General features: G+C 49.5%; 1 protein-coding gene across 11 annotated transcripts in view; it reads left to right on the forward strand.

Moving 5' to 3' along the window:
• The window catches only part of MAP4 (microtubule associated protein 4), a 205,132-nt gene that overhangs the window by 71,098 nt on the left and 107,662 nt on the right, over nt 1-26,372 (forward strand). For all 11 annotated transcript variants that reach the window (XM_063924569.1, XM_063924564.1, XM_063924566.1 and 8 more), the window contains exons 3-4: nt 12,808-13,027; nt 15,127-15,183. In XM_063924569.1, coding sequence (XP_063780639.1) covers nt 12,817-13,027; nt 15,127-15,183 — 268 coding nt within the window. In that variant the 5' untranslated portion in view covers nt 12,808-12,816. The remainder of the gene's footprint in view (nt 1-12,807; nt 13,028-15,126; nt 15,184-26,372) is intronic.

Genomic DNA, 26,372 nt, shown 5'->3' on the forward strand with positions numbered 1-26,372 from the left:
ATATGTGTGATGCACAGCGGAATATTTGCCGACTGGCATCAAGTCTAAGCGCGTTGTCCATTTCTACCAGTAGAGGGTTATGGACACGTCAGTGGTCAGGTGATGCGTATTCCAAACGGCATTTGGAAGTATTGCTTTATTAAGGGGAGGAGTTATTTGGGGTCGGTCTTTCAGACCTGGCGGCCACGGCAACAGCTGGGAATTCCACGTTTGTACCCCAGGTCGCCTCTCAACATGAGAAGACGCCGTATTATCAGGCGCAGTCTTTTCGTGGACAAGGTTCCTCATTTCTGCCCCGTGACAGAGGGAAAGGAAAAAGGCTGCAGAAATCAGCCAGTTCCCAGGAACAGAAACCCTCTCCCGCCTCTGCCAAGCCCTCAGTATACGCTGGGGCTTTACAAGCAGAATCAGGCACGGTGGGGGGCCCGTCTCAATGAATTTCAGCGCGCAGTGGGCTCACTCGCAAGTAGACCCCTGGATCCTTCAGGTGATATCTCAGGGGTACAAATTAGAATTCGAGACGTCTCCCCCTTGCCGTTTCCTAAAGTCTGCTTTACCGATGTCTCCTTCTGACAGGGAGACAGTTTTGGAAGCCATTCACAAGCTGTATTCCCAGCAGGTGATAATCAAGATACCCCTCCTGCAACAGGGAACGGGGTATTATTCCACACTGTTGTGGTACCGAAGCCGGACGGCTCGGTGAGACAGATTCTAAATCTAAAATCTTTGAACACTTGCATACAGAGGTTCAAATTCAAGATTGAGTCACTCAGAGCAGTGATTGCGAACCTGGAAGAAGGGGACTACATGATGTCTCGGGACATCAAGGATGCTTACCTTCATGTCAAAATTTACCCTTCTCACCAAGGGTACCTCAGGTTTATGGTACAGAACTGTCACTATCAGTTCAGACGCTGCCGTATGGATGGTCCACGGCACCCCGGGTCTTTACCAAGGTAATGGCCGAAATGATGATGATCCTTCGAAGGAAGTGAATTTTAGTTATCCCTTACTTGGACAATTCCCTGATAAGGTTAAGATCCAGGGAACAGTTGGAGGTCGGTGTAGCACTATCTCAGGTAGTGTTGCGGCAGCACGATTGGATTCTCAATATTCCAAAATCGCACCTGGTTCCGACGACGTGTCTTCTGTTCCTAGGGATGATCCTGGACACAGTCCAGAAAAAGGTGTTTCTCCCGGAGGAGAAAGCCAGGGAGTTATCCGAGCTAGTCAGGAACCTCCTAAAAAAGAGCCAAGTCTCAGTGCATCAATGCACAAGGGTTCTGGGTAAAATGGTGGCTTCCTACGAAGCAATCCCATTCGACAGATTCCACGCACCAGTGGGACCTGCTGGACAAATGGTCCGGGTCGCATCTTCAGATGCATCAGCGGATAACCCTGTCACCAAGGACAAGGGTGTCCCTCCTGTGGTGGTTGCAGAGTGCTCATCTTCTAGAGGGCCGCAGATTAGGCATTCAGGACTGGGTCCTGGTGACCACGGATGCCAGCCTGCGAGGCTGGGGAGCAGTCACACAGGGAAGGAATATCCAGGGCTTATGGTCAAGCCTGGAGACATCACTTCACATAAATATCCTGAAGCTAAGGGACATTTACAATGCTCTAAGCTTAGCAAGACCTCTGCTTCAAGGTCAGCCGGTGTTGATCCAGTCGGACAACATCACGGCAGTCACCCACGTAAACAGACAGGGTGGCACAAGAAGCAGGAGGGCAATGGCAGAAGCTGCAAGGATTCTTCGCTGGGCGGAAAATCATGTGATAGCACTGTCGGCAGTATTCATTCCGGGAGTGGACAACTGGGAAGCAGACTTCCTCAGCACGACCTCCACCCGGGAGAGTGGGGACTTCACCCAGAAGTCTTCCACATGATTAAAAACTCGACGGGTATTGCGCCAGGTCCAGGGACCCTCAGGCAATAAGCTGTAGACGCTCTGGTAACACCGTGGGTGTACCAGTCAGGGTATATGTTCCCTCCTCTGCCTCTCATACCCAAGGTACTGAGATTGATAAGATGGAGAGGAGTAAGCACTATATTCGTGGTTCCGGATTGGCCAAGAAGGACTTGGTAACCGGAACTTCAAGAGATGCTCACGGAGGATCCGTGGCCTCTACCTCTAAGAAGGGACCTTCTCCAGCAAGGACCCTGTCTGTTCCAAGACTTACCGCGGCTGCGTTTGACGGCATGGCGGTTGAACGCCGGATCCTGAAGGAAAAAAGGCATTCCCGATGAAGTCATCCCTATCCTGATCAAAGCCAGGAAGGATGTAACCGCAAAAACATCACCGCAATTGGCGAAAATATGTTGCGTGGTGCGAGGCCAGTAAGGCCCGACGGAGGAAATTCAACTGGGTCGATTCCTACATTTCCTGCAAACAGGAGTGTCTATGGGCCTGAAATTGGGGTCCATTAAGGTTCAAATTTCGGCCCTGTCCATTTTCTTCCAAAAAAAAAAAAAAGAACTAGCTTCAGTCCCTGAAGTTCAGACGTTTGTAAAAGGGGTACTGCATATACAGCCTCCTTTTGTGCCTCCAGTGGCACTTTGGGATCTCAATGTAGTTTTGGGTTCCAAAAGTCACATTGGTTTGAACCACTTAAATCTGTGGAGTTAAAATATCTCACATGAAAAGTGGTCATGCTGTTGGCCCTGGCCTGGGCCAGGCGCGTGTCAGAATTGGCGGCTTTATCCTGAAAAAGCCCTTATCTGATTTTCCATTCGGACAGGGCGGAATTGAGGACTCGTCCTCAGTTTCTCCCCAAGGTGGTTTCAGCGTTTCACCTGAACCAACCTATTGGTGGTGCCTGCGGCTACTAGGGACTTGGAGGCCTCCAAGTTGCTAGACGTTGTCAGTGCCCTGAAAATATGTTTCCAGGACGGCTGGAGTCAGGAAATCTGACTCGCTGTTTATCCTGTATGCACCCAACAAGCTGGGTGCTCCTGCTTCTAAGCAGACTATTGCTCGTTGGATTTGTAGTACAATTCAGCTTGCACATTCTGTGGCAGGCCTGCCACAGCCAAAAATCTGTAAATGCCCACTCCACAAGGAAGGTGGGCTCATCTTGGGCGGCTGCCCGAGGGATCTCGGCTTTACAACTTTGCCGAGCAGCTACTTGGTCAGGAGCAAATACGTTTGTAAAATTCTACAAAATTGATATCCTGGCTGAGGAGGACCTGGAGTTCTCTCATTTGGTGCTGCAGAGTCATCCGCACTCTCCCGCCCGTTTGGGAGCTTTGGTATAATCCCCATGGTCCTTACGGAGTCCCCAGCATCCACTTAGGACGTTAGAGAAAATAAGAATTTACTTACCGATAATTCTATTTCTCATAGTCCGTAGTGGATGCTGGGCGCCCATCCCAAGTGCGGATTGTCTGCAATACTTGTACATAGTTATTGTTACAAAAATCGGGTTATTGTTGTGATCCATCTTTCAGAGGCTCCTCTGTTATCATGCTGTTAACTGGGTTCAGATCACCGGTTATACGGTGTGATTGGTGTGGCTGGTATGAGTCTTACCCGGGATTCAAAATCCTTCCTTATTGTGTACGCTCGTCCGGGCACAGTATCCTAACTGAGGCTTGGAGGAGGGTCATAGGGGAAGGAGCCAGTGCACACCAGATAGTCCTAAAGCTTTCTTTAGATGTGCCCAGTCTCCTGCGGAGCTGCTATTCCCCATGGTCCTTACGGAGTCCCCAGCATCCACTACGGACTATGAGAAATAGAATTATCGGTAAGTAAATTCTTATTTTCTTTTGCACCATATTTCTGGTGATTCCTTCAAGAAAACTGTGTTGGAGATAAGGCAGCCACTTAAGTCATAAGACCTTGCTCTGGGTGCTTTGTGTGTGGTCCCCCTTGGCTCCCCGAATGCCCAGCCTACAGTATGTCCACCTTAGTCTCAGTTGAGATCATCTATATAGTCTTTGAATAAGTCCTAAAACATGAACTAGCAGCAAAATACATAGGCGAGACCTCTCCAGTCATGATTAAACTAGTAGAAAGTCTCACTCAAAGCTAAATCCTAGTGCTGGTTATTGTGGGCAAGCTAAGCAGCCATTCTTCAGTCGCATACTGACACTCGAAGGCAGCAAGAAAGACAAACCACAATTTGTATGACACTTGTCAGTGATTACGCTGCAGTGCCCAGCTGACCACTTCACAGTATGCTGGTGAATGCCACGTGTGCAAATTGGACTGAAGTGCTAAGTGGTGTGCTACAAGGCTCAGTATTAGGACCGCTATTGTTCAATATTTTCATTAAGGACCTAACAGAAGGTCTAGAGAGCATGGTGTCAATTTTTGCAGATGATACCAAATTGTGTAAGGTTATAAATACGGAGGAGGATGCTGAGTCTCTTCAGAACGACTTAGTTAAACTAGAAGCTTGGGCAGCCAAATGGAGAATGCGCTTCAATACAGACAAGTGTAAGGTAATGCACTGTGGGGGCAAGACCAAAAATTACACCTACCTACTAAATGGGGTAACATTAGGGGATTCTGTACTGGAAAAGGACTTAGGTTTTTCTCATAGATGGCAAAATAAGCAGCAGTGTCCAAAGTAGGATTGCAGCAAAGAAGGCTAATAAGATATTAGCATGCATAAAACGGGGAATTGACGCAAGGGACGAGGGTGTTATACTCCCGTTATACAAATCACTAGTGAGGCCACAGCTTGAATACGGTGTACAATTCTGGGCACCACACTACAAAAAGGATATCCTGGAGCTAGAAAAGGTTCAGAGGCGGGCGACAAAACTAAGGGCATGGAGGCGCTGGAATATGTGGAAAGGCTTGCAAGACTAGGCATGTTTACACTGGAAAAGAGGAGACTAAGAGGGGACATGATCAACATCTACAAATATATAAGGGGACAATACACAGAGCTTGCGCAGGACCTGTTTTTGGTTAGATCAACACAGGACTCGTGGACACTCGCTCAGGTTAGAGGAGATTCCGCACAATACGCCGTAAAGGCTTTTCCATAGTAAGGACAATATGTGTTTGGAATTCCCTTCCTGAGGGAGTTGTAATGGCAGCACAGTCAACACCTTTTAAGAATGGGTTAGATAAATTCCTAATGGATAAGGATATCCGGGGTTATGGTGCATAGTCACGCACTATAGTTACTATAAAAAGAGGAATAAAACACAACGGCAGACATCAAAATTTAGACCAAATAATCCTGCATAGGAGACCACAAATAGGTTGAACTCGATGGACAATTGTCTTTTTTCAACCTTAGATACTATGTTACTATGACTGCACAATGCCCGGAAAAAGAGTCTCTTTGGCCCAACTCACCCCAGAGAGCAAACTGGTGGAAACTTTGCACAGTCTGTGGACGTGATCTGTGGTCGTCTATATAACCGCTTCCACCTTATCCGTGTACTTCAGACTGCTGATGTCATTGCCTCTATAAGACACACTGGTTTATAGCCTTCAGCTGTAGGTTGTGTACTGGTTTCTTCTAACAAAGTACCTTTATACCAAAAATCTTCAGTCCAAAAACATCCTAAAGTGAACTCTAGACGTACACGACCACACCAACTTTCCCGCCTCCTACAAATCCTTAAATGCTGCGTTCCGCCACAGCCACTGAACAGAAGATCCGCCGGTGCAGCCAATCCCAGCCAGATCCTGCAACTACACACATATGTTTTAGGAATAATGCAACAGCTTGCTATACGCTGTATACCTCTCGGGTGACAAGTGATTTTTTATTTTATTTTTTTTTTACGTTTTAAAGGTATATGGTTTGACGTGATACGTTGCTAAACACACAGACCTCAAAATGCAGCTCGGTGGATAAAAAGGCCTGCTGCATATTAAAGCCCTTTTTTTTGTATTTAATTATAACTAAGAAAAATAGACCCCTTGTGCGCTTAAATACTAATAGCAGCCCTTGGATACCAAGGAAATCATTCACCGTGATTCACAATAATGTAATAAAAACAAAATGGATGTGGCACCACGTGGCGCTATGTTTATACCCTCAAAATAAAGGACCTTACACAATGGAGTCTGATTTGTTCTCATAGATGGTAAGGTTCATATGATGCATACAGATTTCTAGAATGCAAAAGAACACACAAACATAGTGCAACTCTGTTTTAACACCAAAAACACTTCAATCTGTATGGTCCCACTCACATAAGGCGGTTTTAATATTGCATGTAGATAGTCAAGGATGATGAAATGGCCACTGTACTCAGTGGACGAGACTCCTTAATGGATGGCTTAGAAAGAAAAAAGGAAATAGTGCACTAACGTCTTAAAAGACAAACGGATTTAATAAAAAATGCATTTACAAACATTGAATAAAAATCAGCATATAGAGGATCAAATGGACTCCTGAACAGGAAAACTGTTGCTGAGAATATTCACCGCAAAGTCCCAATGAGATGCCGTCTCCAGCCGCACATTGACCTCCGTTCCCGTCCGCACGTCCTTGTCCTCACCAACTCCCTGCTTTAGCGCTTTCGGACATCGTTTTTCATCAGCATGGTCTGTAATCGATAGTGTCGCACACAGTAGCGTCCCCAATTCATATGGGGTAATTCAATTGTTTTGAAAGAATTAGTTACCAATAACGCACTCAGTAGTTTGCGAAACCAGCCCCACGTGGTTCACGGTATCATGCCCTAATACGCGGGATTAGTGGCTTTTAGCGGCTTCTCCTGTGCGAAGTGCTGGGCACGGCTGTGGTTAAGACGCACCTAGCCGTAGAGCCTGACCTTACGTGGGTTTCTGCCTCGCCTCAGGAGGGAACGAGTGGAAGTCAAAGATAAGTGCAGCCTCAGGACATTCACTTTCGACCACTTGAGATGGGAGCTAATGCTTTCAAACCTCTGCCTTGTTGCAGTGCCCTAAATTTATCACGGGACACACCGACTGGACATCGGGTTGTATGTATGTGTGGTGGTGTGGGTAAGTGATTGGGGTTGGTTTCTGGAGGACCATTGTAGCTGTGGAGAGTCTGAGAGGAAGCTCTGTGCAGCTGCTGCCACTGGGTAGTGGCTGGGATAGATGAGAGAAGCCACGTCTAGATGGCAGGAGTCTGCGTTAGTCCGTGTGGGTGAGGAGACACTATATGCACCAACAATGGTAGTACCACAACTTTCAGGTGTGTTCTTGCAACATTTCAAGGTGAAGGCAGCAGGACTGGGTGCCCGGACTAAAGCGGTTAATGCCGGTGAGGGATTGTGGCTTGCCTGGGAGGAGGGAAGATGTGGTCTAGCTTGGATATGTTGAGCTTTAGGTAGCATTGGGACTTCCATGTGGAGATGGCGGACATGCGAGAGGGCTGATGATTGGATGGGAGGAGGATTATGTGCATAGAGTTGGGTACTGAGGACCTGCAGATTGTCCTTGAAGTAGGACACGTCTGTGCAAAAGCTGATATATTATTGGATCTGACTTGTTTTAATTGGTGTCTGTAGCAGCCATTGATCATTTTATTACTCTAACAGTCACTACTCTACATTGATCTCAGATTGCTTCATTGGTCTGGAGTGTGTAAAGATCAGATTTATATCCGGTCAGATTTATCCTCATGCTCTGTTATCACTGCTGGGTATAGTGTGTGCTGTTACTACTGGCCTTTATATCCTCCCGCTCCATTATCACTGCTGGGTATAGTGTGTGTGCTGTAACTGCTGGCCTTTATATCCTCCCGCTCCATTATCACTGCTGGGTATAGTGTGTGCTGTTACTGCTGGCCTTTATATCCTCCCGCTCCATTATCACTGCTGGGTATAGTGTGTGCTGTAACTGCTGGCCTTTATATCCTCCCGCTCCATTATCACTGCTGGGTATAGTGTGTGCTGTAACTGCTGGCCTTTATATCCTCCCGCTCCATTATCACTGCTGGGTATAGTGTGTGTACTGTAACTGCTGGCCTTTATATCCTCCCGCTCCATTATCACTGCTGGGTTTAGTGTGTGCTGTTACTGCTGGCCTTTATATCCTCCCGCTCCATTATCACTGCTGGGTATAGTGTGTGCTGTTACTGCTGGCCTTTATATCCTCCCGCTCCATTATCACTGCTGGGTATAGTGTGTGCTGTTACTGCTGGCCTTTATATCCTCCCGCTCCATTATCACTGCTGGGTATAGTGTGTGCTGTAACTGCTGGCCTTTATATCCTCCCGCTCCATTATCACTGCTGGGTATAGTGTGTGCTGTAACTGCTGGCCTTTATATCCTCCCGCTCCATTATCACTGCTGGGTATAGTGTGTGCTGTAACTGCTGGCCTTTATATCCTCCCGCTCCATTATCACTGCTGGGTATAGTGTGTGTACTGTAACTGCTGGCCTTTATATCCTCCCGCTCCATTATCACTGCTGGGTATAGTGTGTGCGGTTACTGCTGGCCTTTATATCCTCCCGCTCCATTATCACTGCTGGGTATAGTGTGTGCTGTTACTGCTGGCCTTTATATCCTCCCGCTCCATTATCACTGCTGGGTATAGTGTGTGCTGTTACTACTGGCCTTTATATCCTCCCGCTCCATTATCACTGCTGGGTATAGTGTGTGCTGTTACTGCTGGCCTTTATATCCTCCCGCTCCATTATCACTGCTGGGTATAGTGTGTGTGCTGTAACTGCTGGCCTTTATATCCTCCCGCTCCATTATCACTGCTGGGTATAGTCTGTGCTGTTACTACTGGCCTTTATATCCTCCCGCTCCATTATCACTGCTGGGTATAGTGTGTGTGCGCTGTAACTGCTGGCCTTTATATCCTCACACTCCATTATCACTGCTGGGTATAGTGTGTGCTGTTACTACTGGCCTTTATATCCTCCCGCTCCATTATCACTGCTGGGTATAGTGTGTGTACTGTAACTGCTGGCCTTTATATCCTCCCGCTCCATTATCACTGCTGGGTATAGTGTGTGCTGTTACTGCTGGCCTTTATATCCTCCCGCTTCATTATCACTGCTGGGTATAGTGTGTGCTGTTACTGCTGGCCTTTATATCCTCCCGCTCCATTATCACTGCTGGGTATAGTGTGTGCGCTGTAACTGCTGGCCTTTATATCCTCACTCTCCATTATCATTGTTGGGTATAGTGTGGTATGGGTCATAGGATCGACCACACTGTCTAGGTCGACCACTATTGGTCGACAGTGACTAAGTCGACATGACAAAATGTCGATACAACAAAAGGTCAATGTGACTGGATGGTCCCGTACGACAGCCCTCACCATTTCGCGTCCCATCCCCAGTCACAGAATGGATGTTTAGGTCACACCGGACCTGGCCACATAGGGGATTCCCGCTTACCGTTAGTAACCGCCTGTTGTTGACTCCACCCACTGCACAGTGGGCGGGTACTACACTGCCACCACCAAACTCCTAACCTGCTGTGGCGTCTGGAACAACTGTTCTGCTCTGTATGCATCAACACGCCGTCTTACCACACTGTGTGGTACAGACGAATCCCCACTAGTCGCTTGACTAGGCCTCTGCCGGTAGCTGGCAGAAGGCGGAGCTTGGAGACGCTGGTTACACCCTGGACAGCAGGAAAACGGAGCTAGGTTTCGCCTAGCCCTGCAGGTCAGAAGATGAAGCGGTCGTCTTGAGGCAGATGTTTATTTGCTCAAATAGTCTTAAAAAAGACTTCCCTATTGCTAGGGGCAACAGCAAGATGTTACAGCAGTCTGCCCTGTGGTTTACAACCAATCAATGTTTACCCATGGGCTGTGCATGCCTTGGTCACATGCACAGCTACCATTTGGGCAGATGTATTAACCTGGAGAAGGCATAAGGAAGTGATAAACCAGTGATAAATGCAAGGTGATAAACACACCAGCCAATCAGCTCCCATATGTAAATTAACTGTTAGAAGCTGATTGGCTGGTGCATTATCACCTTGCACTTAACTCTGCTTTATCACTGGTTTATCACTTCCTTATGCCTTCTTGAGGTTAATACATCTACCCCATTGTCCTCTATGGACAGTGGGGAGTGGTCACTCTCCTTTGACCGTCCCATCCTGAAGGATCTGGATCCGCCCCGGTGACGTTCAGTCTAGGCTGGGGGAAGTTTTCCCACCTAAACTTACTTCCAGAAATCTGCCCGGGACCTTGCCCACTGTCTGCAGCCTGGATTCGGGCTCCAAAGCTGGGCAGCCTAGATCCCCGGTCAGGGTTTCCTGCTCACCAAAGGCGATCCCTATGGTGCTCCAGAAAATCACTCAGCTTGTTGGACAGCTGAGCTTTTCCTCTCTTCCCATGCTATTTTTAAGTTTTAGGCTGGAAGAGAAGGCATTCCGTTTTTTGGAAAAAGGTCTGGGGGAATCCATCAGCCTGCACAGCCATGGATTCCCCCCTCCTGGCACACATAACCAAGTAAGTGCATTTTCCCTTCAAATGCATTTAAATACACTGTAAATTTCTCTTTATATACTGAGCATGTGCCCTGCACAGGCTCCACATATGCAGGCACTGCAGTGCCTCACAACACAATAAAAATAAATATATATATATATATATATATATATATATATATATATATATATATATATATATATATATATTTATATATATATATATTTATATACACACATTTTAAATCCATTGTTTTGTTTTAAAGACTGTGCTCAGGGCTGGGCTCCCCTAGCCCAGCAGCCTGGCTGCTAGGGCACGCCCCATGCTGGAGGTATGGGGCTGGCTTCCCCTGTCCTGCAGCCTACCTGGACACTGCCTGCCACTGGAGTCCAGGGAGCGGGCTCTCCCTGTCCCCCCAGTGCAGCACTCACTCAGTGGCCTTGCCACAGCGTGCGGTGCACTCCTCTGATCGGAAGCCCGGCAGGTCAGGAAGCTCGTCCCGGCCGCCGCGGCTCTGTGCTCCTGTAGCGCTGAGGCGCCGGAACCCAAGTGCTCAACTTCCTATATACACCCCCGCCGGCTAGCATGGTCCCCCATGAGCCGCGCACTCTCGTCCCTTCGCCGCACAGGGAGCCGGCTAGCCCGGTCCCCTGTGTGCGGTGCTGAACTCTGTGGGCACGCTGCAGCGTCAGGCGGTTCGGGACGCTCATCCTGCCCGCCGCGGCTCGGTGCCTCATTGTACTGCTCCCGGCCCCCAGCGGTGGCACACTCTCTGAGCGCTGCAGTGGGAGCTGATCTCCCGGATGCAGTGGCTCTCCCTTCTCCCACGGCGCGCGCATACACAGGTCAGTGCGCAGGGGGGCTGTACTCACTGCCGTGGTCGCCGGAGAGGTCTGGACCGCGGCGCAAGTGCATTTTCAAAAGTGGTGCCAAGCGCCCATTGTCTCTCAAAATGGCGCTGGTCACTTAAAGGTTAACCCCTTCAGTGCCACGCCCGCCATTACACATGTGGCTGGGGTTCTCTCCGGCCACAGTAAACATGAGATTTAAAATAAAAAAAAATTGGGGTGTTTTCTCCGTACAGTTACCGGGAACCCCAATTAGTGCACCGTGTCCCCTCGTTTTGCTCGCCATGCTTCGTGCACGGTGCCTCGCTCCGCTACCGCTGCGCTCTGCACAGGTTACCGTTCCCAATCGTAGTCCGCGTGGATCGTAAAGTATGAAAAAGTAAAAAAAAAAAATGAAACAATTTGAAAAACTCATGTCGACCTTTTGCCATGTCGACGTAGAAACCCTGTTGACCTAATGCATGTCGACCAATAGTGGTCGACTTAATGATTGTCTACCTAATGACCGTATACCGGAATAGTGTGTGCGGATACGTGTAACCGGTCACTGTTATCGCCGGCCTGTATAACATGTTCTGTTCTCTGCTCTGGTCTCATCATCCCCCCCCCGGCTTTTAATCTTTAATGCAGAGGAGTCCAGCATTTTGGTGATCTTGGATTAGTGTTCAGTGCGGACAGCCTGGGAGGGTTAGATCTGTAAATGGGTATTTATTGTAGCCGCAGCACTATTTGGATTTAGTTCTGCATTTGTTAGCGCTGCTTAATCTGAGCGCAGTGTGGGTGGATTTTCTATACATTTAATGCTGTGATTAATGCTAGCTTTCATGCCGATAATCCGAATGCACTCCTCAAATGTACATGCCGTCTGGGAAATAATATATATGGTACATTCCTTCATTAAAGTGACTGTGACCAAGCTCTTAGCTGTAAGTGCACATTTGCTCTCTGGGCCTTGCAGGTTTTTTACATGACCCATTGTAGGTTCCAGAAAGTGAAGTGATCCACTGGATCACTTACGTAGCTTCCCACCTACTTACATGTTGCAGCTTACTTGCAGGGTTGTCCTGTTGTAACTTGGTGCTAGAAGTCTGAAATATACGGAATATTAGTGGTGTTTGTTCTAACAAACCCATGCGGTTCCTCTTTCCTGCCTGGTGTCACACTCTGCTTTGGTGCTTCTAGCACACTCTGGTCTATATCAGCGCTGAGATACAGACCTGTGTGCGCTAGAAGCACCACAGCAGAGCAACACCCCAGGCAAGAAAAAGGAACTGCATGGGTTTTGAAAGGTGCAGGGTGTTAGAATGAACATTACACTGATCCATAATTTATTCAACGATACAGTTTACAATGGTGAGAACTACAAATAAAAGTCAGGGGTTTAATAAAATCGGGACGTCAAATAGAGCTGAATTATGAGAAGTGTTGAATTTTTGTATTTTTAGGAATAAAATCTTTAAATGCTATTGGCCAGTAAAGTCTAGGCTCAAGAGCTGACCTTCTAGATTATCCTGATTTGGGTTATTTAGTCTCTTATGTAGACATGCACAAATTCTGTGGCGTTACCCGTGTTCCACCTGTAGGATCCGTGATGATGTTCCACTTCTTTCCGCAGACACGGAAGATGGCCGACCTTGAGCTTGTGGATGCCCTGACGGACGCTCCTCCTGAGATCGAGCCGGAGATCAAACGAGACTTCATCAGCAGTCTGGAGGCGGAAGCTTACGATGATGTCATTGGGGAGACGTGTGACAAAACGGACTACGTTCCCCTGTTGGACGATGACCCAAAGGAACCGGGGGGAAAACGCCCCAGTGGTGGGAGCCAGGCTGAACGTAAGTCCCCCTGTGCGTACAGCTTGCGTGGCTTCTGCTTTTCCTTGTTATATGCAGGTCACATAAACCAGCAGGTATTTCACACCGTGAAGTGTAAGTCTGGACATTCGTCCCTTATTAGAGGAGGCTGGAGGGAGATACTTATACCATATATAGAGACCTCATGTTGTCCTACCTTTGAATAAATGTAAAATCCGTTCTGGGTAATTTTATATTTGACAAGCTTCAGGAGCTGTGGATCAGTTGATAACGTCTCTGTATATATATATATATATATCCACAGGATAGAGGGCGCACTATATTGGTCACATGACTGTATACTGCTCCTCTGTTGCCATCTGTTTGTGTCATTCAACGAAACTGGCACGTAACAAACGAAACATCTGGTGAAGCCGTATTTCAGGGCTCAACCGGCTTTTACCCAGTATCCAGGGAACACGTTCCTTAGGACAAGGCCTGGTATTGGATGTTCTGTGCTGTATGGGGAGGCCGCTGCCTCGTCTCGGTCAGATCTCTCATGTCTGGATAGGGCAGTGATTTTCAACCTTTTTAAACTCGTGGCACACTAAACAAAATGTTAAAATTGCCAAGGCACACCATCAGTTTTTTTAAATCAAATATATTACATACTGTATAATAAAATATATCGACATATATAATATATGTTATTTGTTGTTATTTCTCTTAAAATTAGTAGAAATAGGTTTTACTTAATATCTCCGCCCCCCCCCCCCCCCCCTAGTAATTCCACGCACATGCCCCTCATATTTCCACACACACCAGCTCCCCCCCCCTTAGTAATTCCACCTCACTAGGCAGCACGGAGCAGTAGAGCAGCGTGAGTGGGCGGGTGGGAATGCGACATGCGGTGCATGACCTATGACGCACCATAGGTCACAGGCCGGCCGTCGCGGAACAGATGTCTAGCGCTGGACGAGAGCAGCCTTATATATCTGGCTGCCGGGGGGCTGCTGCGGCAGTCAGGATTGACTGGCGGGCGGAAGGTGGAGATCTGGTTGGCAGCGGTGACGGATCTGGCTGGCGGCAGGCGGGTCTGTGTGGCGGGGGCGGCGGCACACCTAGCAGCTGTTGTGCCGCGGCACACCAGTTGAAAAAGGCTGGGATAGGGGCTTACTGGGGCTTTCGGAGTATGTCTGATGGCTACCCAAGTATGCAGCCAATGCAAGTGCCATATTCCGATCGCTGATGTTTTATGGACGCAGATTGCGGCATCTGCGAGTTCATGGCTAGGGCTGCGCTCGCCGTTGATGCTCTCTTCATGGAGTTCAGCGGCCATACTTTGCAGAGATGTTCAGACAGGGATATACTGTGGGTGCATGGAAAGATCCTGTTGAGCCACACATGAACTGCACCAGTGGCAGCTAGAATACTCTTTCCTGCAAATGAACTGCAGCACTGTGGTGCAAACTGACTGTTTAACAGGGAATTGATAAAAAACTATAATCAAGGGAACCTCTGTTCTCGCCTCTGGTGTGTGTTACACGTGGGGGTAAGCAAACCCTCTCCCTTCCCAGCTATAGCCGTCCTTCCGTTATGGTCATGTTGGTAGGAAACAGAAGAATTTGGTCACATCTTATGATTGCAGTGTGTGTGGTCAGTGGGTAACGGCATGTATGGACGTTGTCTGGCCCCACCTCACCATCAGTACTATAGGCCTACTCTAAATAATACGATGATGTGGCTGAATGACCCTACATAGGAGAAATGTCATGTAGCTTTATATTCCAGCCTCCGGGGCTGTTCTGCAAATGTCACTGCGTGCGGGTGTTTCCTATAGCCTGGGAGTACAGAGCGCGGCTAATGGGTGAATAAAGAGAGACCTTTTGTATAGACGCAGCGATTCCGAATCGGCAATGGTCAGGGTCCCTTTCATATTAAAAAAATAAAATGTAATGTTTATTGTAAGGTTCAAAAACCTAAATTATGCTACAGGTAACACTGACTTTGAAAGATGTATTAGTGCTTTATTTTCTTTGTGTATCATTAATTGTATATGGATTAAAAATGTAACATAAAAAATAGGTTGTGAAGTGAATATTGGGAATAGATGAGTAACGTGTTTAATCTTTATCATGCAGCTTCTCATCAGTCCGTGCTGGAGAACGGAGAACACAACACACAGATCGGAGTCTCAGGTACGATGTTGGGGCTCATTCGCACTATACGGCCCTAGTTTGTTTTATAGAAACGCTTGTGTATAGTAGACCTGGTGGGATGTGAAAATTACAGTACACTTTCCTATTTCCCTTCTGACCCGTGGCGGTGTCCGGGACACGCTGTGCACAGGGGTTGTCATGTTAATACATGTTAACGTGCGCACTTTCCACAGATTGGAACATCTCACTTTTTAATAAATGAAACCAGCACTGGGCACCGGGTCTGTGATCTCTGAGCCAAGTGTAATGTAGGAAACCAGCACTGGGTCTGTGATCTCTGAGCCACGTGTAATGTAGGAAACCAGCACTGGGTCTGTGATCTCTGAGCCACGTGTAATGTAGGAAACCAGCACTGGGTCTGTGATCTCTGAGCCACGTGTAATGTAGGAAACCAGCACTGGGCACCGGGTCTGTGATCTCTGAGCCACGTGTAATGTAGGAAACCAGCACCGGGTTTGTGATCTCTGAGCCCAGTGTAATGTAGGAAACCAGCACCGGGTCTGTGATCTCTGAGCCCAGTGTAATGTAGGAAACCAGCACTGGGTCTGTGATCTCTGAGCCCAGTGTAATGTAAGAAACCAGCACTGGGTCTGTGATCTCTGAGCCCAGTGTAATGTAAGAAACCAGCACTGGGTCTGTGATCTCTGAGCCCAGTGTAATGTAGGAAACCAGCACTGGGCACCGGGTCTGTGATCTCGGAGCCACGTGTAATGTAGGAAACCAGCACTGGGCACCGGGTCTGTGATCTCTGAGCCACGTGTAATGTAGGAAACCAGCACTGGGTCTGTGATCTCTGAGCCCAGTGTAATGTAGGAAACCAGCACCGGGTCTGTGATCTCTGAGCCACGTGTAATGTAGGAAACCAGCACTGGGCACCGGGTCTGTGATCTCTGAGCCACGTGTAATGTAGGAAACCAGCACTGGGCACCGGGTCTGTGATCTCTGAGCCACGTGTAATGTCGGAAACCAGCACTGGGCACCGGGTCTGTGATCTCTGAGCCACGTGTAATGTAGGAAACCAGCACTGGGTCTGTGATCTCTGAGCCCAGTGTAATGTCGGAAACCAGCACTGGGCACCGGGTCTGTGATCTCTGAGCCACGTGTAATGTCGGAAACCAGCACTGGGCACCGGGTCTGTGATCTCTGAGCCACGTGTAATGTAGGAAACCAGCACTGGGTCTGTGATCTCTGAGCCCAGTGTAATGTAGGAAACCAGCACTGGGCACCGGGTCTGTGATCTCTGAGCCACGTGTAATGTAGGAAACCAGCACTGGGCACCGGGTCTGTGATCTCTGAGCCACGTGTAATGTCGGAAACCAGCACTGGGCACCGGGTCTGTGATCTCTGAGCCACGTGTAATGTAGGAAACCAGCACTGGGTCTGTGATCTCTGAGCCCAGTGTAATGTAGGAAACCAGCACCGGGTCTGTGATCTCTGAGCCACGTGTAATGTAGGAAACCAGCACTGGGCACCGGGTCTGTGATCTCTGAGCCACGTGTAATGTAGGAAACCAGCACTGGGCACCGGGTCTGTGATCTCTGAGCCAAGTGTAATGTAGGAAACCAGCACTGGGCACCGGGTCTGTGATCTCTGAGCCCAGTGTAATGTAGGAAACCAGCACTGGGCACCGGGTCTGTGATCTCTGAGCCACGTGTAATGTAGGAAACCAGCACTGGGCACCGGGTCTGTGATCTCTGAGCCCAGTGTAATGTAGGAAACGAGCACCCGGGTCTGTGATCTCTGAGCCCAGTGTAATGTAGGAAACCAGTACCGGGTCTGTGATCTCTGAGCCCAGTGTAATGTAGGAAACGAGCACCGGGTCTGTGATCTCTGAGCCCAGTGTAATGTAGGAAACCAGCACCGGGTCTGTGATCTGAGCCCAGTGTAATGTAGGAAACCAGCACTGGGCACCGGGTCTGTGTGAGCCACGTGTGATGTAGGAAACCAGCACTGGGCACCGGGTCTGTGTGAGCCACGTGTGATGTAGGAAACCAGCACTGGGCACCGGGTCTGTGTGAGCCACGTGTGATGTAGGAAACCAGCACTGGGCACCGGGTCTGTGTGAGCCACGTGTGATGTAGGAAACCAGCACTGGGCACCGGGTCTGTGTGAGCCACGTGTGATGTAGGAAACCAGCACTGGGCACCGGGTCTGTGTGAGCCACGTGTGATGTAGGAAACCAGCACTGGGCACCGGGTCTGTGTGAGCCACGTGTGATGTAGGAAACCAGCACTGGGCACCGGGTCTGTGTGAGCCACGTGTGATGTAGGAAACCAGCACTGGGCACCGGGTCTGTGTGAGCCACGTGTGACGTAGGAAACCAGCACTGGGCACCGGGTCTGTGTGAGCCACGTGTGATGTAGGAAACCAGCACTGGGCACCGGGTCTGTGTGAGCCACGTGTGATGTAGGAAACCAGCACTGGGCACCGGGTCTGTGCGAGCCACGTGTGATGTAGGAAGCTAGCACTGGGCACCGGGTCTGTGATCTCTGAGCAGTGTGTACTATGTAATTATCCCCATGCACAGGAAATATTCCTAGAAGCTCTGTTAGGAAACGCACTGTGTACTCCGCTCACGTATAGTACGTTTAGTACCCCTGATCACAGCAGTGGGTGGTGAGGGTCTCCAGTTGACTGGCTTTCACACCTGCCCTCGCTTGCTGGAAAGGTGTTATCTTGTTTGCTTTATGTTTTTTATTTCATTGCAAGTCATTTATCTGGGGGATTAACTGGAGTGGTGTTATGGGGTAAGGGAGCAGGTTTTCCTCACATTTGGGGGTTTCCACCTCCTGTTATGACTGTATTCTGTGTGTACTCGCACAGAACAACTGGGTAATATATGTCCGTGCAGATTATGGCAGCAAAGCGAGGAGGTTTTAATAGTGTATCTACACTTCTTATCTTTAGAAGGTTCATCTTAATCTGACTCCTATTCCCCTAATGTTGGAATCATATATTATTATTTTTTTTAAATACAAGTTTTATTCTCACTTTTTTCTTTTTTCTTTTTCTTTGTTGCATTATTTTTTATTTGTGGTTATGGCTTCTGTAATCTTGGTAGTTCGTGGTCTCTTGCTTATATGGACTTAGGCTCCCGTCCAGTATTGTGCCGTGGCGCTGCTTCTGTAGTGCGCATAATCCCCCCTGTCTGTACCTGCGCCATTCCTTGCTCATTCATTTCCATGTCCTCACAAGAAGGAACTAAACCTATGAAGACGCCTGTCCTGAGAGATGGTGACATTCACAATTACACTGTCCAAACGTAATCCGTCTGTACCTGGCGTAGACGTGTGTGCGGTACAGATTCAGCAGATGCATTGTAATCTACCTGGAATCTCATTCACTATTTTATACATGTGTGTTTAAAAATGCTATTTATAATGGAGGGACCTGGGTAAAGGAATGAACAGGTACGTCAGTAGTACTTGCTGTATAGAGGACAGGTCGCTGCTGGTCTCTGTGCTGTAGGTAGCTCCCGCTGGTTAATAATGCATGTACCCTGCTGTCTTCCATCTGCGTGAGTCACATTAGGAGAAGGCCTATTAATGACTTGCTGATTCATTGCAGCCTCTTGTTACTCCCTTGGTGGATGGTAAGTGGAGATCTCTAGCTGACGGATAGCATATGGCAAAGTGTTGGGATGACCATGCACATAGGCCGGAAGTGGTTATTCCGCAGTATCCATGATCTCATTCTATAGGGTAGGCACTGGTGACTAATGGGTCATAAAGGATGTTGTGTGTTATCTTATTGTAAACCTGTTCCCTACTAGACAATTACATCCAATTTACATTCTCTTTCTGTTCAAATGCTTGGTGATTAGGTGCGTGGCATGTGCCAGAATACTGTAAAACGGGTTTTCTGGTTTGCAAATATGAAGCAGACTTGAACCATAATTGGGGGGGAGGGCTAGTGGCTTAGCCATAGGCGTTTCTTACAGGTGATTTAATTCATTATCTGAAATGAGTGAATGTTGGAGGTTCGGCTGTACACTAGTTTATGGATCATATCTAGATAACCTGGTCAGAATTGGGACAACTGGACCCAAAAATCACTGGTTCAATACATTTATAAAAACATTGCTGTTGCTGTTCAGATGAAACTTATGTTTTAAAAGAAAAGAGAGATGTCGCAGGGCCTGGGAAATTGATACATAGTAAGTGATCGGTTGTGTGAGGTCTCTGCAGGGGGATTCTTTGGAACCTTCTCCCGGTCATCTCATTCTCTGGGGGGGGACTGTCCTGTTACATATAGATCACTCTACTGTTACGCTGCACAAGTCGCAGACTAATGTCCCAGCCACAGACAACGTCAGAGTGGTACATACTCTGGATTGAATGTCTGGGTATTGCGGGATAACGGTGACACTGAACAGCGCCGGTCACAGTGGATTATGGGTGTGCTGATGGTGATTACTGTAAGTTAAGTCAATTTATAAGGTTGCATTCTGTTGCAGGCTGTCTAATCAGAACTTCCAGCACTGCAGAGACCTGGGCATAGAACAGGGACAGAATATGGGGGGGGGGGCATATACTAGGAGAGTTCTGCAGGAACACACAAGTGAGGCTGTATGTAGTGTAATCTTCTGGCTGCTTGTCTTACTAACCTTGTGCTTTGTGCCTCTCTTCTCTTCCTCCTCATACCTCCTCATACCTCCCCACCCTGTTTACTCCCCCCGGTTCCTTGTTTCTCCCTTTAGAAACATAGAGCTTTGCTCCTCAATCACTGGGACACCAGTCTGCTTCCTCTGCTCACTCAGTGCTCTAACCTCCGCTTTCCCTGCTGGTCGCTGGTGGATAGAAGAAGCCACGGCTGTCCGCGTTAGGTCCTCTCTGCTGAAGGCTGCTCCTTCTCCTCTTCCTCACTTGCTGAATCCCTCCCATCTCCGTGTAAGCACACAGTGGACCTCCAGACCTGTGTTACCGCTCGTATCTCTATACTCCACCATAAATGTCTTTGTCACCGTCCACGATATGAGCTGGAATGATCTGTGCTTTCCTGGGAGGTGGCGGCTGTTTCCTTCCTTCCCCAGCACAGTGGAAAGTACACACTTGTCTGACCCTCTGCTGCCCCCAGTAAGGACTGATTAGAATTTAGTGCCTTTCCTCCTACCTGCTTATTAATGCTGACCTGCCACCGTGTCCCCCAGTTTATTTTGCTTTGTGTCTTGTGTAGTGGGATGGAGAGCGGGGGAGACCCGATTTACAGAGCAGGAGCCGGCGCACAGCGTGAGACCGCAGTGCAAGCTGATAGCTGGACCCAGAATCCCAGTCATCTGTCAGACTGCTCTGTGGATAAAATGCTTTCTCCCAGGGTTATAGTATAGTGCGCAAATCATTATTGCAGCAAAAACACCGGAACCCGGTGACCGGTCGGCTTTAATAATTCACTATTTCACACTTCTTGCCCAGGCTATCTGGAATTAATTTCACGTCTAGCAAATAAATGTCCTTTATTAACCTATGAAATAAACTCTGTCTGAAACTCTCTTGTTTTACTTACTTCAACTAATTCATCAATAACAAGCGTTTGCTGATTTAACACCGTGTTGTCTGTAGATCTGTGGCATGCGTTGTGTCCGATATACACTGCAGTGACTTCCATATTCAGACATCTTTACTGGGGTGCAATCCGACTGGTTCCTGAGAGGGGATACGGTCACTAGGTCGACCACTATTGGTCAACAGGGTCTCGGGGTCAAAAGGTCGAGTTTTTCACAATTTATTTTCTTTTTTGATCTTTTTCATACTTAACGATCCACGCGGACAACTGATTGGGAATAGTAAACTTGCCCGAAGCATGGCGAGCGAAGCCGGTGCACTAATTGGGGTTCCCGGTCACTGTACAGAGAACACCAAAAAAACATCAAAAACTCATGTCGACCTAGAGACCCTGTCCACCTAGAGTGGCCGACTTAGACGCTGTCGACTTTCCATACCACACCCCCTGAGAGATTTCCGGGTAAGCTGCTGTTGCTGGGCTGTCAAAAACCATAGAAACATGGACTGATAATATCGGGGTCATTATAGGCCAATGTATAGCAGCAGCGGGGTGAAGCTGTGGCCGTACACTGCATGATTGGTAAGTTGGAACAGTAATTGCGCCATGTATCTGAAACCACCTGACTGAAATACAATAACTTGCGAGGGTCCCTTCCACTTTTTAGTGTTTCCTGCCTAGTGCTGGTTACCCCAAAATCTGTGAAACTGGCATCTGTTCCTCTTTGGATTCCGGGTAGCCATCATCAGGCGTTGCCAGCTTGGGCTGGTGTAACCATAGAGGGGGAGAACTGCTGCGTGGCCCCAGGGTTGTTGGATTTTCGAGGGAGGTCGAGTGCACAATTACTTGTGTACGCTCCACCTCTAGCACTAGTGCATAGTGGAAGAAATAGATAATTATAGTGTTTGCAAACTACAAGTCCCAGCATGGTTGCCAAACATGTCTGCTGGGGCATGTTTGCACTTAGAGAGCAACAAGTGTCCGCTTGACCTGGAACCAAGGCTTGCTGGGACTTGTAGCTTGACAGTGCATTGGGGGGGCACAGGTAGCGCTGAGTGTGCAGTGTGACAGCGCATTGGGGGGTGGGGGGCACTGGTAGTGCTGAGTGTGCAGTGTGACAGCGCATGGGGGGCAGAGGTAGCGCTGTGTGACAGTGCATGGGGGAGCAGAGGTAGCCCTGAGTGTGCTGTATGACAGTGCATGGGGGGGGGGGGGGGGGGCAGAGGTAGCGCTGAGTGTGTGACAGTGCATGGGGGAGCAGAGGTAGCGCTGAGTGTGCTGTGTGACAGTGCATGGGGGGGAAGAGGTAGCGCTGAGTGTGCTGTGTGACAGTGCATGGGGGGGCAGAGGTAGCGCTGTGTGACAGTGCATGGGGGTGGGTAGGGTAGCGCTGAGTGTGCAGTGTGACAGTGCATTGGGGGGGCACAGGTAGCGCTGAGTGTGCAGTGTGACAGCGCATGGGGGGCAGAGGTAGCGCTGTGTGACAGTGCATGGGGGGCAGAAGTAGTGCTGAGTGTGCTCTGGGACAGTGCATGGGGGGCAGAGGTAGTGCTGAGTGTGCTGTGTGACAGTGCATGGGGGGCAGAGGTAGCGCTGTGTGACAGTGCATGGGGTGCTGGGGTAGAACTGAATGTGCTGTGTGACCATGGGGAGCAGAGGTAGCGCTGAGTGCTGTGACAGTGCATTGGGGGCAGAGGTAGTGCTGAGTGTGCTGTGTGACAGTGCATTGGGGCAGAGGTAGTGCTGAGTGTGCTGTGTGACAGTGCATGGGGGGGGCAGAGGTAGCGCGGAGTGTGCAGTGTGACAGTGCATGGGGGGCAGAGGTAGCGCTGTGTGACAGTGCATGGGGGGCAGAGGTAGCGCTGTGTGACAGTGCATGGGGTGCTGGGGTAGAACTGAATGTGCTGTGTGACCATGGGGAGCAGAGGTAGCGCTGAGTGCTGTGACAGTGCATTGGGGGCAGAGGTAGCGCGGAGTGTGCAGTGTGACAGCGCATGGGGGGCAGAGGTAGCGCTGAGTGCTGTGACAGTGCATGGGGGGGCAGAGGTAGCGCTGAGTGTGCTGTGTGACAGTGCATGGGGGGCAGAAGTAGCGCTGAGTGTGCTGTGACAGTGCATGGGGGGGCACAGGTAGCGCTGAGTGTGCTGTGTGACAGTGCATGGGGGGGCAGAGGTAGCGCTGAGTGTGCTGTGTGACTGTGCATGGGGGGGCACAGGTAGCGCTGAGTGTGCGGTGTGACTGTGCATGGGGGGGGGGCAGAGGTAGCGCTGAGTGTGCTGTGACAGTGCATGGGGGGGCACAGGTAGCGCTGAGTGTGCTGTGTGACAGTGCATGGGGGGGCACAGGTAGCGCTGAGTGTGCTGTGTGACAGTGCATGGGGGGGCAGAGGTAGCGCTGAGTGTGCTGTGTGACAGTGCATGGGGGGGGCAGAGGTAGCGCTGAGTGTGCGGTGTGACTGTGCATGGGGGGGGCAGAGGTAGCGCTGAGTGTGCGGTGTGACTGTGCATGGGGGGGGCAGAGGTAGCGCTGAGTGTGCTGTGTGACAGTGCATGGGGGGGCACAGGTAGCGCTGAGTGTGCTGTGTGACAGTGCATGGGGGGGCACAGGTAGCGCTGAGTGTGCTGTGTGACAGTGCATGGGGGGGCACAGGTAGCGCTGAGTGTGCTGTGTGACAGTGCATGGGGGGGCACAGGTAGCGCTGAGTGTGCTGTGTGACAGTGCATGGGGGGGCACAGGTAGCGCTGAGTGTGCTGTGTGACAGTGCATGGGGGGGCACAGGTAGCGCTGAGTGTGCTGTGTGACAGTGCATGGGGGGGCACAGGTATCGCTGAGTGTGCTGTGTGACAGTGCATGGGGGGGGGGGCACAGGTAGCGCTGAGTGTGCTGTGTGACAGTGCATGGGGGGGCACAGGTAGTGCTGAGTGTGCTGTGTGACAGTGCATGGGGGGGCAGAGGTAGCGCTGAGTGTGCTGTGTGACAGTGCATGGGGGGGCACAGGTAGCGCTGAGTGTGCTGTGTGACAGTGCATGGGGGGGGGGGGGCACAGGTAGAGCTCCTGAAGAGTTTTCTGCTTTTATTTTTAATGTTTGTTATTTTCAGTCAGCGCTGTTTAGGCAACACCCTGACTGCTTTGTGGGACTTAGGGGGGAGAACGGCCCAACTTCCTTAGAGTTAATGGTCCCGTTTCTCTGCTGGCAGAACGCTGAGCTCCTGAGGGAGTCCTTCGCAAGCCACACCACGGCGCAGCGTACCCTCCCGCAGCACGCCGCCACCCCCTAACAGAGTCTGAAGAGTGGTGAGTACAGCTAACCGGGTCGCCGGCGGGAGTGGCGTCCTTAGGGAAGGAGCGCAGCTCTGTATGCAGGCTGCACTCCAGGGAGGCTCAGATGGACACGTGTTGCGGCGGGGCGCGCTGGGCCACCCAAGATACCCACAGTGGCCAACTCCTATTAACAAGCGTTTCTACACCGTGTTAAGTAAAAATTACCTCAGGGCCAGTATAAAATAAATGCAGGAAGCTGCGCGCCATTTTAGGGGGCGGGGCTTCCCACTTAGCGGATCCAGCGGCTCTCTGGTGCCATTTCCCTCTGCAGCTCAGAAAAACACTACACAGGGACGCGCAGCTCCTCTATCTGGACCCCAAGTCTACTCGGCGGTATCAGGGGGTCTTAGAGGGGGGGGGGGGGGGGGGGAGCAGTGTACATATTACAAGCACTATTCCGGTGTTTGTTTATTGCAACTCAGCTTAGTTTTGCTATTGCTACAGGGGCGCTGTGTGGCTGGCTCTGAATTCGTCTGATCCAGAGGAGGGTGAGGTAGAAGCGAGTGGTGGTGGTGGGAGGGGGGGGGGGGGGGGCTCTCTTATCACAAGGCATACATGCCCTGATAAAGGCTATCAGAAATGTCCTGCACATTCCTGACAAGACTGCAGAGGTGGAGGTGGAATCTTTTTAACAAAAAAAAAAAAAAGTCCTCGACTACTTTTCCAGCATCAAAGGAATTAAATGCCCTGTTTGAACAAACTCGGGCTAACCCTGACAAAAAATTTCAGATCCCTAAAAGATTGATTACATCCTTTCCCCTGGAAGATAGTGAAATGGGAAAACCCGCCAATTGTCGATGCATCGGTATCCAGGTTGTCACGTAAGATTGTTTTACCTGTGTCCGGAGCTGTGTCCTTAAAGGACAAAATTTGAGAATACTCTCAAATCACTATACATGTCTGCGGGAGTGGCCCAGAGGCCCACTATTGCTTGCGCTTGAATCGCTAGAGCCATCGCAAAATGGTCAGGTAACCCAACTGACAATTTGGATTCCTTACCCAGGGGGGGGAGAGTTTTACTCCTGCAGCATATCCAAGATTCTGCAAACTTTATGGTGGAGGTCTTAAAGGATGCCATGGCGGTGTCAGCACGTAGGCGTTTGTGGCTACGCCAGTGGACTGCGGATGCAGACTCCAGGAAAGGAGTGGAAAGTCTACGTTACACATGGGATGTCCTGTTTGGGGATGAATTGGATAAGTTAATATCCAAGGCTACGGCGGGTAAGTCTACATACCTTCCTTCCACAACACCTCCAGCTAGGAAATCCTACACTGCTACAACTCTGGAGTCCTTTCAGTCTGCAAAGTTCAAGGTCAAATCCAAGGTTTCTTCTACAACCTTCAAAGGTAATAGAGGTAAAACCAGAAAGCCAGCAGCTGCAGGTTCTCAGGAACAGGCATCCGGGTCTGCTTCCTCAAAGCCTTCAACATGACTGTGGTCCGCACTGCCTGGAAGACAGGCAGGTGGGGAGCTCGGTTACGTTATTTCAGTCACATTTGGGCAACATCTTGCCAGTATCCCTGGGTCATAGACCTTATCACGCAGGGATACAGACTGGAGTTTCAAGATCTCCCACCTCACAGATTCTTCAAATCAGGCTTACCAGCTTCTCCGGAAGCGAGTACGACTTTACAGGCAGCAATTCAAAAACTGGTACAGACTCAGGTCAATGTCCCAGTTCCACTTCACCTACAAAACAAAGGTTATTACTCCAACCTGTTTGTGGTACCGAAACTGGACGGTTCGGTAAGACCCATTTTAAACCTCAAGTCACTGATCCCGTACTTACGGTTGTTCAAGTTCAAGATGGAGTCTCTGAGAGCGGTGATCTCGGGTCTGGAGGAAGGGGAATTCCTGGTGTCTCTGGACATCAAAGATGTGTACCTTCATGTTCCGATTTGGCCATCTCATCAGGCTTATCTAAGGTTTGCACTGCAGGACTATCACTACCAGTTTCAGGCCCTGTCATTTGGCCTCTTCACGGCACCGAGGGTATTCACCAAGGTGGTGGCAGAGATGATGTTCTCCTCCGCAAGAAGGGAGTGAACATAATTCCATATCTGGACGACCTGCTAATAAAAGTGCCTTCCAGGGAGAGGTTGTTGGACAGCATTGCCCTCTCAACCCGATTGCTTCAGGATCACGGATGGATTCTGAACGTACCAAAATTCCACTTGGAACCAACACGGAGGCTTCAGTTTCTGGGGATGATACTGGATATGGAGGAACAGAAGGTGTTCCTTCCGTTGGAAAAGGCATTGGTAATCCAGTTGATGGTGCGGGATATTCTGAAACCAGCCCGGATATCTGTGCATCTATGCATTCACCTTCTGGGGAAGATGGTCG

The sequence above is a fragment of the Pseudophryne corroboree genome, chromosome 5, assembly GCF_028390025.1.
Source record: "Pseudophryne corroboree isolate aPseCor3 chromosome 5, aPseCor3.hap2, whole genome shotgun sequence".
In the NCBI taxonomy this organism is placed as follows: Eukaryota; Metazoa; Chordata; class Amphibia; order Anura; family Myobatrachidae; genus Pseudophryne; species Pseudophryne corroboree.